At 38.9% G+C, this 20,052-nt stretch overlaps 1 protein-coding gene across 2 annotated transcripts in view; it reads left to right on the forward strand.

The window, feature by feature from the left end:
- Map3k7 (mitogen-activated protein kinase kinase kinase 7) overlaps positions 1–20,052 on the forward strand; it is a 58,480-nt gene that overhangs the window by 11,423 nt on the left and 27,005 nt on the right. Inside the window, exons 2-12 of one of the 2 annotated variants that reach the window (XM_005361936.2) lie at positions 1,662–1,772; positions 4,091–4,156; positions 5,045–5,090; positions 6,387–6,525; positions 7,234–7,358; positions 10,029–10,157; positions 12,394–12,524; positions 13,844–13,925; positions 15,604–15,734; positions 16,275–16,404; positions 18,806–18,886. In XM_005361936.2, coding sequence (XP_005361993.1) covers positions 1,662–1,772; positions 4,091–4,156; positions 5,045–5,090; positions 6,387–6,525; positions 7,234–7,358; positions 10,029–10,157; positions 12,394–12,524; positions 13,844–13,925; positions 15,604–15,734; positions 16,275–16,404; positions 18,806–18,886 — 1,171 coding nt within the window. The remainder of the gene's footprint in view (positions 1–1,661; positions 1,773–4,090; positions 4,157–5,044; positions 5,091–6,386; positions 6,526–7,233; positions 7,359–10,028; positions 10,158–12,393; positions 12,525–13,843; positions 13,926–15,603; positions 15,735–16,274; positions 16,405–18,805; positions 18,887–20,052) is intronic. The other variant, XM_005361937.2, reaches the window with a different exon arrangement.

A 20,052-nucleotide genomic window follows, 5' to 3' on the forward strand; every position in this document is an offset into this window, starting at 1 on the left:
ATGCTCAACTTACTAAACCTGGATGGAGGTGGGCGGTCCTTGGACTTCCCACAGGTCAGGGAACCCTGATTGCTCTTCGAGCTGATGAGGGAGAGGGACTTGATCGGGGGAGGGGGAGGGAGGTGGGGAACCCTGATTGCTCTTCGAGCTGATGAGGGAGAGGGACTTGATTGGGGGAGGGGGAAGGAAGTGGGAGGCGGTGGCGGGGAGGAGGCAGAAATCCTTAATGAATAAATAAATTAAAAAAAAAAGAAAAAAAAAAACAAAAACAACCATTTGATCATTCTAGCTCCAGTCAGCTTTCTTGTTGAGGAGTTTTATATAAGTTTGTCTAAAATGAAGGGACCACGTAACTGATTTCTGGTGTTGGAACCACTGCCATTCTATTGGACTGGGATGCCTGCAATTAACTGTGCTTTACTGTTTGTTTCCAGTGCAGACTTGAGAGAGTAAGTTTGCTACATGTTTTAAGTGTAACACGAGGAAAACATTAGCACCTCCTCTTGAGTCTGTGTGAGGAGGAATGTGGGCAAAGCAGTCTCCCAGTGCCCTGTATATACTAGTAGGAACTATATAAAAATGTATATATATAAAACTATATAAAAAGTGGAGATGGACTTTTGCCTAAGACAAGAACCTTGACCCACACTTAGATACACAGGAGAAGGGAGATTGGCGATAATGGTGCTGGACCGGTGCCCTTTATAGTAACAGTCCAAACGTTTGGATCTGACAGATAGCAAACTAATTTTTAGTTTTGTTTTCATTTGTTTTTAAAAATACTTGAAAAGAATCCAAGTATAGCTTGACAGCAATGTGCTCACATAATAGCCATTAGTTTTAGCAATAATATGGCATATGGTTGATCTTTATTTTCAGAACATTTTTAAAGTAATAAGTTATTTACCTGTCATAAAATTCACCCATGTGAAGTGTGATTTAATGACTTTTGCAAATTTACCCAGTTGTCAGCCCTCACAGCTAACTTTCAAACATGTCATCACCTTGGCAGGATGCCCAATCCCCATTTACATTAATTCCAGTTTTCATCCTTATTCCCAGGCAGCCGCGGCTCCTCACTCTAGATTTTCTCATAGGCATTTTATAAATGAACCTGGAAATATGTAGTATCAAGGGTCAAGGTTTTTTTTTTTTACTTAGCATAATATTATTGAAGTTCATCCATGTTGTTGCATATAACCATATTTGTTTTTTCCTTCCTAACAATATTTCATGTACAGACAATAACACATTGTGTGGGCACTTCATAGTGATGCTTTTATCATATATATCTTTAGTCTTTCTCCCTCTGTTCCCTACCCATATTTGGTATTTGAAAGCTGTTTTAATTTCTTAAAATGTCATATGTCCCTTTTTATCCTTCCTTTTTATCTCTCCACTCACTCGTCTTGCTTTTAATTTTCTACCGTGATTACAAAACTCCTTTATGTCTTCTTGTATTTTTTGGTTTTGCTTGAGAATGAAGAGGTTAATTTCCGAGATTAAAACTGCATTTCATCCTCAGTTTCATGAAAAATTCATTCTTAGAAAATTCAGATAGTGATGGTTTCTAAACCTTTGATGAAGCTTAAAAATTGCCTGTCTCATACTGAACTGGGCCTGCTTCTGATTTTTGGGTTTTTGTTTGTTTGTTTACTAAGGTGGTCGGAAGAGGAGCCTTTGGAGTAGTTTGCAAAGCTAAGTGGAGAGCAAAAGATGTTGCTATTAAACAGATAGAAAGTGAATCTGAGAGGAAGGCTTTCATTGTGGAGGTAAGCTGTGATGTCCTTTCTGTCCACTCATTCTGTACCAGAAATACTCTCGTCTTAAGGTGATAAAAGACATTGTGTCTCAATCTTTATTGTTCTGTGTACATGAACCTCAGAAATCTGATTGAACTGAAGATAGTACCATATGTGGATGGAATGTTTTCCATCCACGAACTCCAAATCTGTTTCAAGGTATTGTATTTTAATTTTGAAATGGTATTCTTTCCCATTACCTAAAATGAAGACTCTCTTAGAATGTTGTAGGAATAACACACCTTTCTAGCGAGAAACTACTCCAGCCACTTCAGGAGTAATAGAGGAAAAGTTCTTTACTGAAAAAGCGTGGCTAGCTGTGGCTGACACCCGAAGAGGAGCAGGTGTCAAATGGAAGGCTTTGACTAACTTATACACACAGTAGGTTTTTACATTTCACACGTGCCGTCATCCTTAAATCTCTCCCAGGTTATCTTTTTAACTATTTAAACAAAGACAGGAGACTGCAAATCTGGCCACTTATGTAGGTGGGAGATTTATACAGCACCAGAATTCTTTTAAGTACACTAGTGTTTTTTCTTTTCAAATAGTTGTTATCAGGGTCTTCTTGCCCATCTGGCAGAATTATGTTTTCTCAAGAAGAGATCTGATGGCTTTATGGCAGCCCAGGACTAACATTGGTTGTAACCCTGAGCTGCCCCCTGAACTGCCTGTTTGAGGCATGTTCTTTGGGGGTGAGCCTAACGGCTGTGAATCCTGGCCAACAAACGTTTACATCCAGCATTGTAAATTTTATCTCCAGCAGGCTGGTTAACATACTATTTATCTTTGGGGTATTTTGGAGGCAGTGATCCCTTAGCTAAATTCTACTTTGTGTGATTCCTGTCTCCTAAGCAAGTCTGTTGGTAAACCCTTTATGTGTTTCTTCTGCATAAAAGACTTTTGTGAAGTAAATACGTTGTTCTCTTGTTTTCATTGCTTCTTTATGATTTAGCTCTAGTCTGCTGGGAGTTGTTACTAGTCTCTAGCTTGACAGCTTCCAAAAGTGTATCCTATCATCTCATTTCAGATTCTCGGCATCCTTCTGAGTGTATGCTTTTATTGTTTAACCTACTTTATAACGTTCAGAGAAAACAGGAATAAATGCTTGAATAATGTGCTTTATGAAGTTCAGTGTTGAGTTTTACCGAGATGGAATCTATTTATGTGCATAAATGCATAGTAGTTTCTATTAGGACAAAAATTCACGACTATCAACTGTAAAGAAAGCTGTCTAGTGCCATATGATAGAAAGATTAAGAGACCACTGGAGCAAAGAGGACAGAGAGAGAGGAAAAGCAAGACGCTGTTTTGTGGGAAAGATACATTGTAGAAATTTGCAGTGTGGGATGGGGAAATGGCTACAGCCTCAGTGTAATTACTGGCTCAGGGAAGATTAAAACCAGAAGTTGGAATGTCAGTCTTTCCCATGAAGGGCCCCTCACCTCATTTGTGCTAGAGTTTTACTTGGCTTTTACTCTGGATTGAAACTAGAGCCTAAGGCATGCTACTCAAATGTTGTACAGCTGAGTGATAACACTCCTTTTCCCCAACTGTCTGCAGTAACTCTTTTTTTTTTTTTTTTTTTTTTTTTTTTTCGAGACAGGGTTTCTCTGTGGTTTTGGAGCCTGTCCTGGAACTAGCTCTTGTAGACCAGGCTGGTCTCGAACTCACAGAGATCCGCCTGCCTCTGCAGTAACTCTTAAGAGAGAAAAAGGAATTGGGGGCCGCTATTCAGAAAGAGTGTGTATTTCATGTTAGATAAACTGAAGTTCCAGTCCTGACTATGGAATCTTTAACAGCTGTTTTATTCTCTCTGGAACTTAACTTCAAGGTGTCAGACTTAAAATGGAAGTAATAGCACCTAGTTTTCAGAGTCAAGAAATCTAGGTGCACATACAGAGTAGGTAAATCCATCACCTGTAGCTCTAATGAAAGTAACACAGCTTCTGGTGTGGGTAACTTGGTCAGTACCATATCTGGGATAATGCTCTGACTTTTGGCAGCTAGTTTCCTCTCTGTTTATCCTGACTTGTTCTTCACTCCCATTATAGCAGTTTGTGCATGCTTTAATGATTTCTCTCTTAATATATTTGACTATGTCTGTGTTCCCACTTAAACTGTAGGACAGGGATACCAGGTAGGCACTGGGGATTTCCATAATGCTTGCAACCTGCTAAACAGGAATTACTGAAAACAGATGTTCTGTATGACAATAAGATTTGAACAACATGGTAAAATAAGTACTCAAAGATTAGCACTTTTTAAGAATCTGTAATTTGTTACAGCTCCGGCAGTTGTCACGTGTGAACCATCCTAATATTGTAAAGTTGTATGGAGCCTGCTTGAATCCAGTAAGTGTCTCTCCTGCTATCTGTAAGTCTACAGGAAACAATGTGGCAAGTATGAACAGTTTATATACTACATGAAGTTGTTTCCATCTGCTCTGTCTTAGCTTTATTTCTGAAAATGTCACACTTCCTGCATTTCATATGCTTCTAGTCTTTTAACACTGCCGTATTTTGGCGGGGTTGTCTCAGGTACCTGCTAGCCTTGGTGACACCATTTTATAAAACTCCTTCATCTTGAGTAAGTAACAACAGTCCTCAAAACTAATTTAGTTCCCAGAACTAAAGTACTTTGTTTCTAAATTCTTTCCTTCCCCTACTGTGGACCCCGTAATTGCTGGCCAAGAGAGATCCCTGACATTCCTCATGTTACCACTTGCCTTATGTCCTTAGCTAACCTGACCGTGGCCAGTGAGGGACCACAAAAGGAAACTTTTCAGCGCCCCCCCCTTCCTCTTTTCTGCCCTGTGACTCCCACAGCCTGTAAGCAAGCCCTGGGTTCTTCCTATACTAGACCCCATGTGAATAAAAGCCTCTTCTGTCGCGGACTAGTGTGTACCTCTCTGTGTTCTCCCCTATGAACTGCACTCTCAGTAACTCACCTTCTTATTAGACACTATGCCCTAGAACATGTCTTTATTGGCACTGGAGAAGGTCTTGTGATTCTATTTTGGTCCCCAAAGTCTTGTGATCCACTTTGACATGTATCTCTACTCTTAACAGGCACCTAGAAGACAAGTTCTTAGATCACATATATTTGTTCCTTCTGTTGGTGTAATTTTCATAGTAGTGGCTAGAGGAATCATTTTCAGGGTAGTCATACAGTTGAACAAAGTTATGTGCAGGGAAGGCCCAATGTTGTCACTCCAGTTAATTCTGGCATGTTTCCTTTAGGTGTGTCTTGTGATGGAATATGCTGAAGGAGGCTCTTTGTACAATGGTGAGTATCAGCTATACCTGCTTTTAGCTAGTAGATTGAAGCAATTGGAGAGCTTTTAGTAAAAACTAATTTACCTATTTCTCACAATTTGCCATCAGAGTTCATTTTGTTGTTTGGGCTAAGGACTTAGGGCAAGAAAGATACTGTAACATTTATATACATTTTTTGAGTTAACAATATTTTTATTATGTCCAAAGCCTGAAGTAACAGTTGCTTTTTAAAGATTTTAAAATATGTTCAGACATTTTTTTTCTATCCTTTTAGTTCTGAGCCTTCATTTTAGAACTCTAGCTATACATCATTTCACCGTGATTTATTTGTGTTCTTTCCAAAACATAAAATGATGAAAACTCACTTCACAGAACATTTTAAATTGTTACTTTCTATTATTATAATGTCTTAGTTACTTTCCTATTATTATAACCATGACCAAGACAACTTATTAAAGAAAGTGTTTAACTGGGCTTGGGTTCCAAAGGGTGTGGCATTCTGGCAGCAAGCGTGTTTTCTGGAGCGACTGGGAACTCCCATCTTTATCCGAAAGCAGGAGGCAGAGAGCACACTGGGCATGGCTGAGTCTTGAGATCTCAAAGCCTGCCTGCAGGCATGCTGCCTCCTCCTAATCCTTCCCAAACAGTTCCTTGATATAGAGGCCAAAGTTCTGTGCTGGCTCTTCTCACTCAAACCAACACAGCTGCCATGAAAGAGAACTTTTGTGCTGGTATTACCTTTGTGGAACAAAGCTCTCGTCCTAAAAATACCAACCTCATATATTCATGAGCTGTCCCTGTAAGCTTTCTAAAATTGACAGCATTTGCTTTTAAGTTACCATTATTTTACACAAACACTTAGTTATGTTCACTAAGTGTGTTCTTCATTGTTAATTTTTGTAGATACTATTATCTAATTTTATTTGAGAGACCTATTAGTTTTTAGCTTCAATACATAATACAGTTGTAAGCATCTGATAGAGCCATCTTATTTCACTGTTTCTCTAGTCCTCGCTCATAATGAATAGGATTGCATATAATTTATGTGATTGTGTGAAAGATATTCAAATTTAAAAAGTATAGTACTTATTAATTTTATTTGAACAACTATATGGGAGTTAACCACCAAAATGTCTTAAATATGCTGTTGTTCTTTTTATCTAGAAAAGGCTTAGAAGCAGGACTAGAATATTGTAAGAGAATATTCACTTGTGTGTTCTGATGATGCTTATGGTGCTTGCATTTATATTGTTTCATGTTATGTGCAATAAAGTTCCTTTTAGTTTGTTGTGCCTTTCTCTTGCAGTGCTGCATGGTGCCGAACCATTGCCTTATTACACTGCTGCCCATGCCATGAGTTGGTGTTTACAGTGTTCCCAAGGAGTGGCTTATCTGCATAGCATGCAGCCCAAAGCTCTAATTCACCGGGACCTCAAGCCTCCAAAGTAAGTTTTAATGGTGCGACACTGGCTTCTCCCTATAGCGTGAATTCTAATTGCTCTAATTGCCCAGAGATATTAGGGGGCAAAAGCTGAAAGACCAGAGCAGCCAACTACTAGTTCTTACCGCCACAAAATCCTCAAACCTAATGGGATTTCCTGTCTCTACAAGTCCTTAGACTGAATGCAGGGAGTTCATGTCTCCTCCCTGTATAGTCATCACTCAGTGATAGAGCATTTATCTGGCATACACAGCCCATGGTTCAATTTCTTATACTGCAAAAGCAAATAAACTAATTGGTTTCCTTCTGTATTAATCTATTTTCCTTTATCTCCAGTTAGATTATTTGTTTTATTATGTGCTGCTGTTCTTTCAGGAATTGTTTATGATTAAACTTCCACTCCAGGACACCTTAGTGCCTCACTATAGAAACTTTTCAACCTGTGTCTAGCTTAGCCAAAGGGACACTTGGTCAGGAAATGTCACAGAACTAAAGGTAGAGAGACATCAAAATTTGAATATGATGGTCTCCCTGAATTCTCTACGTTAATTTTTTCTGATAGTCCTCTAAACTCTATACTATTAGAGTTTTATATTTTATAGAAGTTTACTGATAGCATTCGTTTAGCTTAGCTTTTCCAGTTCTATGTTTATCTCTTCTTTACTATAAAATCAAATACTGACTTTGTGACTTTTGAATTTTTTTACAATAGCTTGCTGCTGGTTGCAGGAGGGACAGTTCTGAAGATCTGCGATTTTGGTACAGCTTGTGATATCCAGACACACATGACCAATAACAAAGGAAGTGCTGCTTGGATGGCTCCTGAAGTGTTTGAAGGTACAGCCACAGAGCAAGATGCGGCCGACTGTCTGCCTTGATTCACGTAAATCCAGGATGCATTTTTAACACTGTATATAGTATATTTCTGAACAGTACATAAGAGGGTCTTAAGTGAATATAGCCTTAGATCCCAGATTTTATGGAAGAACTTAAATTGGCGTTTTCTGTGCAGATTGACACATGTGTACAACCAGTCCTCATTGTTCACAGGTTGCATAATGGGGAAGTTGTCTATTTGCTAATCTTTAGTGAGATGCTTTCACAGCTGTAACAGACATAAGGTGCTCATAACAACAGAACACATTTTGAGTCATGCCCAGCACTCTCCAAGGTTGTTTCCCTGATAAGGTAAATAAGGGACCCTTTTGCAGTTTATTCAGATCCATGTTCTCCCTTTTATTGGTGGTCATGGTGATTTTACTGTTTACACTATCCCCAAGAGTAGAGCTGCCTAAGTACAAGAAGGCTTTGAAGATGTGAGATACATAAAAACACATATTAGGGGGTGTTCTCTCGGACATGCTCTAGAGTGCCAGAGTCTGACACTAATTAGCTATGGGGGTTAGGTGAACAGTCTTTAAACACACACATAAGACAAGGTCCTATATTGATTACCTGACAAAATTGTCGTGAACAAAGACACATAGTCTTATATGGAGACTTCTTAATAGACTGTATATGCCCCAAATAAGGAGAATCAACTGTGCCTTTGCACTGATTTCCTGTCAGTTAAAAATCAAGAGTGCTGAGGTTTAAACGGGCCTGCCTTTAAAAGACTGCAAGTGCCTGGGTGCTGATGTGGTACTGAGATCTACTGGTAGAGGGCAAGCCAACATTTGCTTTCTTTCACATCTCCATAGCTCACTCGGAAGTCATAAGATTAGTTCGTATATGTAAGTTTCTGTACGAAAGCATCAAGTCCTGTTTTAAATGAGAAACATGGAGCTAAAGAAATGGGCTTTCTGTGAATCTCCATTTGCATGAATGCTGCAGTACTCAAAACACATTCAAGAATCAGACTCTGCCTAGGCACTTTGCTTTTTTTTTTTTTTTTTTTCCATTCTTTGTGTAGGCCTGGCTGTCCAGGTACTCACTCTGTAGACCAGGCTGGCCTCACTCAGAGATCTGCCTGCCTCTGTCCAGTGCCAGGATTAAAGATGTGCCACCACCACCAGATGGAACTTTGCCTTTTTGCTTTTTCTCTGCTTTTCTTTCTTTCTCCCCCCCCCCATGGTGAATTTTAACCTTTTTTGCTGCTTTGTGTTGAGCCGCCCCAGAGGAAGGGAAACATCATGCAGCTTTTTAGCTGACTACCACTGTTGGTCCCCAAACGTCAGTTACAAACTGTTGGGCTACAGATGTTTAATTACATAAAATTAAATAATACTTTCTCTTTCATCTGGATAATGCAGGTGCGATTTCTAATAGTTGAGTCACTTCTTTAATGTCACTTCTTGTGTATTCCAGCGGCGCAGTATTAGTAAATACAGCAGAGGGTTTGTGACGCAGTATTAGTAAATACAGCAGAGGGTTTGTGACGCAGTGTTAGTAAATACAGCAGAGGGTTTGTGACGCAGTATTAGTAAATGCAGCAGAGGGTTTGTGACGCAGAGTGAGCATCATTTGTTTTGAGGGCAAGAAAGCCCAGACTATTAGGTTATATAAATTTCTAAATTTCTGAAAGGTGTCATCAGGCAGCAGCTGTAGCCTAAATTATATTGCTATCTTGTGGCAATTCTGTACTATTGTGTGCTTCTTTGCATACAGATCTATCATTGTAATAATTGGGGTATGGACTTTTGGGGTATGTGTATTATGTTGGTGTACCCGCCATCTTCGTAGTACAGTTTTGTTCACAGTCTGCTTAGTTTTCATTTGTCATTCATAATTTTAATCACTTAAATGTTCTTTGTGATTTTTAAATCAAGAATTTTAGCTGTATATATTAAAAAGGAAGCCACTAAATCAAAACAGTACTTTACTCTGATAGCAAAGAAAGCTGTTTGTCACAGAGCAGGAAAAGTATTAAGGCAACAAATCACAGGAGCTGGGGATATAGTTCAGTAATAGAACATATGCTTTGTATGAAAAAGACCCTGGCTTTCATCTCCAAATGAAGATTCTTAAAAGAAACTGATGGGTTAGAGCAGTGGCTCTGAAGGAAAGAGTACCTCCTATTCTTGCAGAGAACCCAGGTTGAATCCCTAGCACCCATAGAAGTCTCACGAAGGTCTGTAACTCCAGATGCAGGGTGTTTGGTGACTTCTGACCTCCATGGGCATTTCTACACATACTACACAGACATACATACAAGCAAAACATCATTCATGCACAGAAAATAAAAATAAGCCTTTTCTGAAAAAGAAGTTAAAAACTTACAGGAAGAAATATAAAGGTGTTTCAAACTATGCCTATAAAGGAGATCAGTCTACACAGAGAAGAAGGCCAATGCATCCTGTTGAAAAAGTAGAAAATTCTGACTTTCTTATGTGGATTTTGAGTATATTGTTTATATTTAATTTATTAGACTATAGTTTGAAAATATTTAAGAAAAGTAAATGCTCAACTCTGAGTGTGACAATCTCTTGTCTTTAGAATTTATGAGACTAGTGGTTTCTGTGGTTCCTAAGAAAGAGGTCTCAAGATTCCCCCTACCTTTTCTCATAGGTAGCAATTACAGTGAAAAGTGTGATGTCTTCAGCTGGGGCATTATCCTCTGGGAAGTGATAACACGCCGGAAACCCTTTGATGAGATCGGGGGCCCAGCTTTCCGAATCATGTGGGCTGTTCATAATGGTTTGTTGAAAGAATTTTTCCTTTAATATATTTTGTATATTTCATATCTGGAAAACTATTCCCATTCTCTTCCCCAGAGACCATGTATATCTGACTTAAAATAGAGTTATTTGTTAGCAGACCACCTTCCTTTAGCACTCTCCATTTCTCTGTCTCTGGTTCTGGTGGGGAGAATGGAGACTTCAGCATTAGGGAAGGACTCTTAGAACTTAGCCAGTACTTTTAGTCTCTCTCGGGGATAGAAAAGCATTTTGAAAACATAGATAAATGATATTTATCTCATATTGTTAAGACAGTTGGGAAGCTAGGTCCCTTTTCTCCTGGGAAAGCAAATCTCTCATCAAGGAGAAAGAGCAAATAGCAGATCTGCTGGTAATAATTGTTACTTAAGCTCAGAAGGGCACACGTTTTAGTTGTATATTCTCGACCATACTTACATGTGCTGACACCACAAGCAGTAAGTGATGGCGCTAGGAGCCACAGGCAGGTCCTTCTGATTCAAGTGCTCCCACTTTTCATCAGTGACTTAATGTGCACAGTGTTATGTCTCACTGGCCTCCAGTCACAGATGTGGTAGACATCTTCCTCACTAATAGGTTCTTCACACTAGCTTTGATAAAGAAACTCTTGTGAAGGAACTACAGCATCACTGGTCCCTCCTGTGCCCTAATCACCCCAGTGAGTGCTCGTTTGTATCCTAGCTCACAGGTGAGCAAAGAACAAACATCTGTCTGGCTCTTTAGAGCACGTGTAGACTGGCCAAGCAAAACCTTCGAAGAAATCTTAGCTACTTTGTCAGTTTCCTTTCCCACTTTATTATGTCCTGTAGTGTCGTAGAAAATGCAGGAGTCTGTCAGTTTTCAGCAAATGATGGTCAATGAGGGACAGAGTAAAAGAACTAACTTGTTGATTGATTAACCTACAAAGACCATACTGTATCTGACGTCACTCTGGAGTGGAGAAGCTTAGTAATGCCATTGCAGTCTTAGTAAATCCATCCTGTAAATAGTACAGCAGAGGAAAGTTGGTAGGCATAGCATTGCATAGGAAGGCAGTCAGGGAGTGCAACAGCATGGTGAAGGGATGTCAGGGTGTGACACCATGGTTGAGGGTAGTCAGGGAGTCTAATACTGCTTGACAGAAGGAAGTTAAGTTACGCCATAGTTGAGGAAGTCAGTGAGTGGTAGATCGTTTTCTATAAATGGAAGATTTTTTTTTTCAAATATATTCGAAGTTTTATAGTCTAAAAATTCATCTTGCCTCAAGTCAGGTACTTGTTTTTCTTAATTAATGGACTTGGCCTTTGTTGTTTGTTGAAAGAGTGCTTTACATTTGGTTTAGGTTTTGAGACAGTCTTACCCTGCAGCCCTGGCTGAACTAGAATCCATGATTTCTGCCATCCCCTGCCTCACAAGTGCTGATTAAAGGTGTAGTTTTCCTTAGTTATGATAAAAGATAAATTAGTTATGAAACTTTAGACCCACAAAGATAAAATAGATGATAGAATATTTTGTTTAATTTTACCTGGTACAAATAGACTAAATATTATAGCTGTAATTCTTGCTTGATACCTGTTTTGTTATATGTAATTTTACTATGTTAAAATTAAAACCTTTTTTATTTAGACAGATAGGGGAGATTCCCTATCTATATGATGTGGGATTCCCTTCTGTATGCCATGAATATGTTTTATTACCATTGGTTAATAAAGAAGCTGCTTTGACATACAGCAGGGAAGAATATAAGTAGGTGGGAAAACTAAAGTGACTGCAGGGAGAAAGAAGGTGGAATCAGGCAGACATCATGTAGCTGCCCAAGAAGCAAGATGTAACAAACCACAAGCCTCGGGTAAAATACAAAATAATAGAAATGGGTTAATTTAAGATGTAAGAGATAGCTAGGATTACATCTAAGCCATTGGCCAAACAGTGTTGTAATTAATATAGTTTCTATGTGATTATTTGGGTTGGGTTTGGGCAGTTGGGAAACAAAAGCCAGTCTCTGCTTACATCCAGGTGAAGTAGTCTTAGTTCTTACTGTTATTACCACCATGTGTTACAATTTTTAATGAAACTTTTGATACAGTTTGCCCTTTGTGAAAATAAGTATAGATTCAATAAATAGTAAACTAAAAGACAAAAAATGTTAATTCAGATATTGTTGGAAATAAACTATAAAAATCTTGCACTGCTCTTTGGGTAGGTAATTCTTTTATCCCTCTAATTTTTAATTATAGGTACTCGACCACCATTGATCAAAAATTTACCTAAGCCCATTGAGAGTCTGATGACCCGCTGTTGGTCTAAGGACCCCTCTCAGCGCCCTTCAATGGAGGAGATTGTGAAAATAATGACTCACTTGATGCGGGTATAATCCTTCTTTTGAGGGGCTTTGGGTTTGGGGGACTATAACATAACTATAACTAAAACCGAGTTTTAATGGGCTTTTAAAATGAGGGAATGGGAACTGTTTTGCATTATACTTCCCTTTGTCTTTAAAGTTAGAATAGGCATTTGTTACTCGTATTATCAGAAGAAAAAACATTACTTTAGGAACATGTCGCTCTCTCTGTAATGACAAGGTGGGTAGGCGAGGTTTCTGGGATTGCTGTCCTATACTAATGTTTATAGATAAATGTTTTGTTCCTGGGTACCAGAGTGTATGAGAGATGCTGGTATAGGGCATCTAAAGCTTTTCAGTGCCTACATGTATATGATCAATTAATAACATGCTGAACTAAACTGACTTCATCAGCTTTTCATCAAAATGCAGTCATTTATATAGTGTACTGGAGATCCATTTTAAGAGGTATATATTTGAATAATTTTTATATTTCCTATTTTGGCTTTTGACTGCATGTTTTCAGATGCCAATAAAAACTAAACTTTTTTTCTGTGCCTGATAGAACCTTTTAATTTAAAAGAATCCTTTTAAAAAGGTAATTAAATTCCCTACTCTACAAATCTTAACACTTTGGGGTTATTTCAAATGTTTTAGGGTGTTTTTTTCTTTCATTGAAAATAGATTATTTTCAATAAATAATTAAGAAGTAACTTTGACTAAAGTTTGTAGATTATTTTCAATAAAATAATTAAGAAGTGACTTTGACTAAAGTTTGTACACCTAAACTTTAAGATGTGTAAGTCAAATTATAACTGGTCACCTATGTTTTGTCTAATTTGAAAAAAAAATTCCCCATAAATTTTACTGCATTGTTCAGTAAATAATTTCAGTATTATGTCCACAGTTCATAAGAGTATTCCCTAAAGTATGTTCTTGCTTAAATACTGGCTCTAAAGGTGATTCATTGGTGCGCACTGCCAGCAGTCAGACTAACAGTCCTTGCAACAATTTTCAATATATGTCCCTGTTCCAAGTCACATATACTTCTGAGCAGTTAGCCCTCCATTTTGTGTGCTCCTCCAGAGAGCTTCCCGTCCTGTCTTCTGTGCTTATGTCGGAACATGACATTGTCCACAGCTCACTTTCCAGAAGGAGCATTGTCACATCTTTGTCTGGTCCGAAACAGAAGTCATTCCATGCCGAGACACGTTGGAGGGAAGGCAGAGCTGTGGCCCTCTGGTGCACCTTAAACTAAGACAGTGATGCACATGTGCTCTTGAGTTCATGTATTGGGGTTTACCTGTACTAAAGGCATTTTAAATTTTGACCTGCTTTTACTACAGTACTTCCCAGGAGCGGACGAGCCTTTACAGTATCCTTGCCAGTACTCTGATGAAGGGCAGAGCAACTCAGCCACCAGCACAGGTAAACACACGGCGTCAGCAGCCTTAGCATTTCCCCCCATCCCGTGAAGTTTTGAAGCTACACATGAGAAAAGGAGTGAAATCCTCATTTCTCTGGATTCACTGCAGGTCGTTGCCAGGTGCCTCGCTCTTCATGAATTCCTGAGGTTAAAGAGCTACTGAAGACCTTCCATGTCTAGAGTTACTTCTTAGTTAGGGCTGAAGGATTGAATATTATGTTGCTGTGAATGCTAGTCTTACATTGGTTCTCAATTTCATCTTTTTTGGGATAAAGTCTCACTTTGAATCCAGGTCTCCAGTTATCTCTGTATAACTATGGCAAATGAATGGAATTTTATATTCACAATTAATGCTAATGAATGTTTGGCATTCATCACTTACATTCTCTCCTTACACTCTCTAAAGTTATTGTGCGGGACCCAATACTAATCTGAATTTCACATTACGTTTCTGGTCATTTAGAGTTTTTTTGGTTTTTTTTTTTTTTGGTGGTTATTGTTTTGGTATTATTTTGTTTTGCAAAACTAGTAGAATCTAAGACTTTATGAATGCTAAATAAATACTATGTCTCTGAGACCGTCCCCAACTTATTCTTGATTTTCTTTGCTTGTGTTCCTCATTTCATCAGCTTTAAGTGCCAGAGTACCAAGGGCTCAGCCATTGGCTTATTCCCTCAGCCATTCATCTCCATCTCCTTGGTTACCTCTTCCAATACCAGGACTTTGACAACACCCCCCAGCAGATCATGCCTCCATTTTATTTGTAAAAGCAGCATAGGGCACTGACCATCTGTAAATAGTGTGTAGGTGTGTTACACCAGTCCCTCTGTCTTCATAGTAGTTGATAGAAACCTTCTCTGTGGCACCTTTGGGAGCCTGAGCTGGAACTGGAATTTTTCGGCACAGCCAATAACCCTTAGCCGTGTAGCTTCAAATCTGCTTCCCGAGCTTGGAATGAGCAATGAAAGCTAGAAGGCTGAGTTTGTGGTTGGGGCCTGTGGCACCTTGGGTTAACCACCTTCGGTTAACCACCTTGGGTTAACCACCTTGGGCTTCGCAGGATCCTTAATGGCCTCTGCAGGTGCATTGCTCTTTGCATAGTTTGTCTGCATCTTCTTCAGGCCTTTCTTGTGCTTCTTCAGAAAGAGCCTGTTCCTCAGGAACTTGGAGTCAGCCCCTTAAGACATTAGTATCTTTGTGACTGGGTTTCTTGATGCTATCCTGTGCCATTTGGGGGATTTCTTTTTTGTTGTGTGACTCTTGGACTTGGCCATGTCTGCACGGTAACCTGTTGCTCCAGAAGAGAAAGAGCGTTTGTTTTCATCTTATACCTGAGCTCCACTCTCATACATCAAGAACAAGAGTCCTAGTAGGGACTCCAGCAGTGCTCTCCAAACTGACTTCTAGCTATGTCCTTCAAACTCTCTCATCCTCTGGTCTGCTCATCTCAGCTTAAACCCTCAGTTCTACTTCAGGGCTAAACCCTTACGTTAGTCTCATCTGTTTAGAAAACTGACTGATTCTGTATTGTGCCGTCTGTAACCTTCATGCAAAATGGGCTTGTTTAGGGTGTCTAATTGGTGTGGAAGTCTTGCTGTTTTTATTTATGTCTTCTCAGTTATTGAATGAGACATTCATATCATTCTCAACCTGAAATTATAAATATTTCTGTTTTCCTAGGCTCATTCATGGACATCGCTTCTACAAATACCAGTAATAAAAGTGACACGAATCTGGAGCAAGTTCCTGCCACAAATGATACTATTAAACGCTTAGAGTCAAAACTGCTAAAAAATCAGGCAAAGCAGCAGGTTTGTTATTAAAGTAAAATTGCATGGTTTCCTTACTAGTAGTTATAACATTACACTAAATAGGTCCCTAGTTTGTCATGTATGTAACAATCTTAAGCTTTCTTCCTGCACCAGACCAATGAGCTTATGGTGAGAGACATGAAATTTTGCTGCCATTTGTTATCAAACAAGTTGTTTTCCTTTCTGCTGGTTGTTGCTGTTGCCAACACCTGCCCTTCCTCCAAGTGATCCACCCTAACTAAGGGTCCCATGCAGTGTGAAATACATTTTATTGTTCTATGGGCCAGTTAAGGAATTCTCTTATTTCTGTCACTTCATCCTGTTCAGGTTGGTTGTACTGTGGCCATTGCTGGTTAGATTACTCTGAGCAGCATGTATCTGAGCTTGCTCTCCTTTTTTTAGCTCCTTCCCGGCATAAAATTCCGTCTTTCAGAACAGTACCATAGTCATAAAATCCACTTGTCATCTTCCTCTTTGCCTGTCCTGAATCTCTACATAAAAAGAACTGCAGTAATTGAGATTGACCTATACTTTTAACAGAGTGAATCTGGACGGCTGAGCTTGGGAGCCTCTCGTGGGAGCAGTGTGGAGAGCTTGCCCCCGACCTCCGAGGGCAAGAGGATGAGTGCAGACATGTCTGAGATAGAAGCTAGGATCGTGGCGACCCCAGGTAAAGGGGCTGCGAGTCCAAAGAGAAAATGACTGTGGTTTTACATGATGCTCACAATTGTTTCCAGTGGGGCTGCAGGGTGTTTCTGTCTTCTGTGTACTTTTGTGAACAGATGGCAGGGTTACAGTATGTTTTCTAAACTTCCAGCGTAAATTTGTATGTTTGGCTCAAATTTTAAATAAGAGAAATATGACTTAAAATTTCTTTGGTTTATAAAATACATCTTTCTAGTTACAGATTTTATCAAATAGAATTATTTCTCCTCAAACGTAAACTAGCTCTAAGAAATTGAAATTCCACCAATACCAGAACAGTGCAGTGACAGAGTAATTTACCACTGTTTGTGTGCTAAGCCAAAGAAACAAACAAAAAAAAAAATTGCAGAAAATTGTGCTCCAGGACTATGTTGTCGCCCCACTATCCTGCCAATGGCAAGAATAGCCTAGCTAGAAGTTGTTTGTTTGATGGTAGAATGAGATAGTAGTAGTTTCATCAGACATTGATTTTGCTAGTGTTTAAATTTCATTTTATAAGCCCTTAAAACATTGCAGTATACTGACAGAGTGGTCAGAATGAAAAGGAATGGTGTTTGGTCACCTGATCAACTGACACGTTTTTTTCTTTTTTTTTGCCAGATTTTATTTTAGTGGTGCCAATTTAGTTGGGTCTTACTTTGTTATTTCTGATTCTTCCAAGGTTAGAGAAGAATGGATTATAAAAATGGACATTGTATTGGAGAATGTGGAAGTGTAAACAAACAACAAAACTTACAAATTCTCAGAGGATATTTTGGTCTATCTGCATATCATTTAATTATAGATACAGACTTTATTTTTTAAACTTAGTTGTTTTCTAAGTAAAATATTCTGATTGTGTGTGTTCTTTTGTAGAAAGTGGCATCCAGATGAACTGTATTGTATTTGTCTAAACTAATCACAGTCCCTGAGTTTATCAACCTCACTAAAGTCTTTAGCTAGGAAAGAATCTGGAAATAACAGTGTCTGAACACATAAGCTGTGATCACACATAGACAAGTCTAGATATGCCCGTGGTCACTAGGCAGCTGGTTTTCTGTGTCCCTGTGTGTCACAGTCTCTATTTAACTTCTGTTCTCAAGGTTACCTTGTGGTCTAAAATGGCTGGTACAGTTCACCCATCACTTCCACAGTTCAGGGGGCAGGAAAGAAGTGGTAACCAAAGAAAGCAAGCTTCGAAGACCTTTTCTACAACTTCTACATACACGCCATTAGCCAGAGTGACACGGTCAGGTGGCCTGTTCTTACCTCTAGGAGAAGGGATCTGCATCCATATCTGACATTGCTGCTCTAGTAAAGTTAAGAGTCCATTGCTAAGGAAAAGGAGAGACCAGAGACTAGCAGGGAACTGGCTGTCTCTGTCCTGGGTAAATCCTCAGAAAGTGTCAAGCTGAACAGAGGTCAGTCGTCTTCTACTGGCCTTCACGATGCACAATTGTCTTTGGACAGAGCCATACCCCCAACACTTTTGGGGAACCATTTCACTTCACAAGTGTCATTCAGAATAGACACATCATAGTGATTTCTGACCTAAAAGGGAAAGTCATGTTATGATAATAGTTGATGCTTTTGTCTAGTCTAATTTTTCTAATCAGTTACAGGTTTGTAATTACATATTGTAGGAGTGACTTTTTTTCCAGTTCAAGGATAATCATATACAAATAAATTACTTTGTCCTCGCTATCTAAATGTAGAACAATACGTCCTTTGAATTTTTTAATGAATTGTCTTACTTTAAAGATTCATACTCCAGCTTTTAACAGCCTTCATATTTAACAACTAAATACCCTAGACTTTGAAAGCTATAATTAGTGTTCAGTTTAATAGAAATACTTATGGAAACATACATTTTTATGCTTTGATTTGATAACTATTGTTTAATCATGGGATTTTAATTTATAGCACATTCCAAGAAGCTCCTAACTTAAAGAGCTATCTGATCCTGTTTGTGTCATCAGCACAAATCTGACAGCTTACCTTACTAACTTCACTCTTCCTCCTCCCACCCATCCATTCCCTACCCTCACCTCATATCATTGATTTTACTTAGGTAGAATATTTCTAAGAACACATTGGAATTTAGCTTCTCCATGTCCTGCAGTTTTGTCTGTCTTTGTTGTTGAGTGCTTTTTTTTTTTTTTTGGTCCTGCTAATTAAAGCCAGTGTGTAAAACATCTTAGACTGTTTGGTTTTTGCTCTTTAACAGCACCTTTCTAAGCATGGATGAAAAGTTAGATAGTTGTGCATGCCGTTCTGCATGAGATGTAATTAACATGACTATTTCAGAACTCTTCTGTTTTGCAGTCATTTCCTGTGTTACTGTTTGTGGTTGTTTGCATGTATACTGTACATGTGTGTTTTTTCAGCCTATTCCAAGCCTAAACGGGGCCACCGTAAAACCGCTTCATTTGGCAACATTCTGGATGTCCCTGAGATCGTCATATCAGGTATCATAGATTGCCTGTGTTGGTGTAACAGCTATGGAACTGGATTAATGATCCTGGTACTTTAAAATGCTTCTTGCTCCAATTTTCATGTGATCTGAAAATAGATAGCTCGCATACAATACCCAGGGAGACAGGCAGAAAACTTTATATTGCACACTGAAACCAACCTGCGATCACAATTTCACATCTCCAGTGATAGGGATCAAGTGAAAAGAAATTAACACTCTTCACATAATGGAGAACACCATCCCTCCTCATGTTTACGTAGTCTTCTGTCGAAAGTGAGAGAGAAAACTGTGCCTAGCTCTATTTTGTACCTAGCAGAAAAAGGATGCAACTGCTTGAAACATGTGTTATCCTTGTCTTCTTCCTTCCCTGCCCAGCCTGTGTCTGGGGAGCCGGTGGGCCTGCAGCTGGAAGAAGAGAGCTGCTGCACTGTATTATCGTAACCTGGAGGGCAGAGGGTGGATACCAGGCAAGACCTGCCATTTGTAGGATGCCTTGTAGAAACAGAACTGCCAGGACAGCTACTTAGTTCCACTGCTAGTGTGTTAATACCAACTATGTTTTACACCTGACTCACACATGATGCTTCAGTGAGTCAGTTGGTAAATGTTTTCATACCTTATGTGGTCCTTTCATAGGTGAATAAAAGCCACCATTTTTTAATAAAATCTTAAATGGCATAATAACCTTCAATATATTTCTTACAATGATTATTTGGGCCAATGAGGTGACTTAGCAGGTAAAGGTGCTTCCTGATCAGCCTAATGACCTAATTCCTAGGACCCATGTGGTGGGAAAATGAACAGACTCTCAAAAGTAGTTCTTTGTTCTCCACGTACACACAGGGGGACAAGATAAATAAAATATAGATTTTTTTTTTAAAAAAATACCATTTATCCCTGTTTTAAAAAAATAACAATTTTCCTTCATCTCTTGACTCTATTATAGAGATATTTTTCACATGTGTGACTGGATGGGTTCTTTGGCATTCTTTACTTTTGCCCATGAATGTACTTGTTTAGCACTGTGTTTAAACTGTAGTTGAATACCTAATTTTTTCTAGCTAAACTTAAAACTAAGGGATAAGGACTATGTATTTGTTAATTATTGTTGATTCTGTCAGTAGTAACTGTCTCCATAGTACTTACCACACTGAACAT

Source organism: Microtus ochrogaster, linkage group LG5 (assembly GCF_000317375.1).
Source record: "Microtus ochrogaster isolate Prairie Vole_2 linkage group LG5, MicOch1.0, whole genome shotgun sequence".
Classification (NCBI taxonomy): Eukaryota; Metazoa; Chordata; class Mammalia; order Rodentia; family Cricetidae; genus Microtus; species Microtus ochrogaster.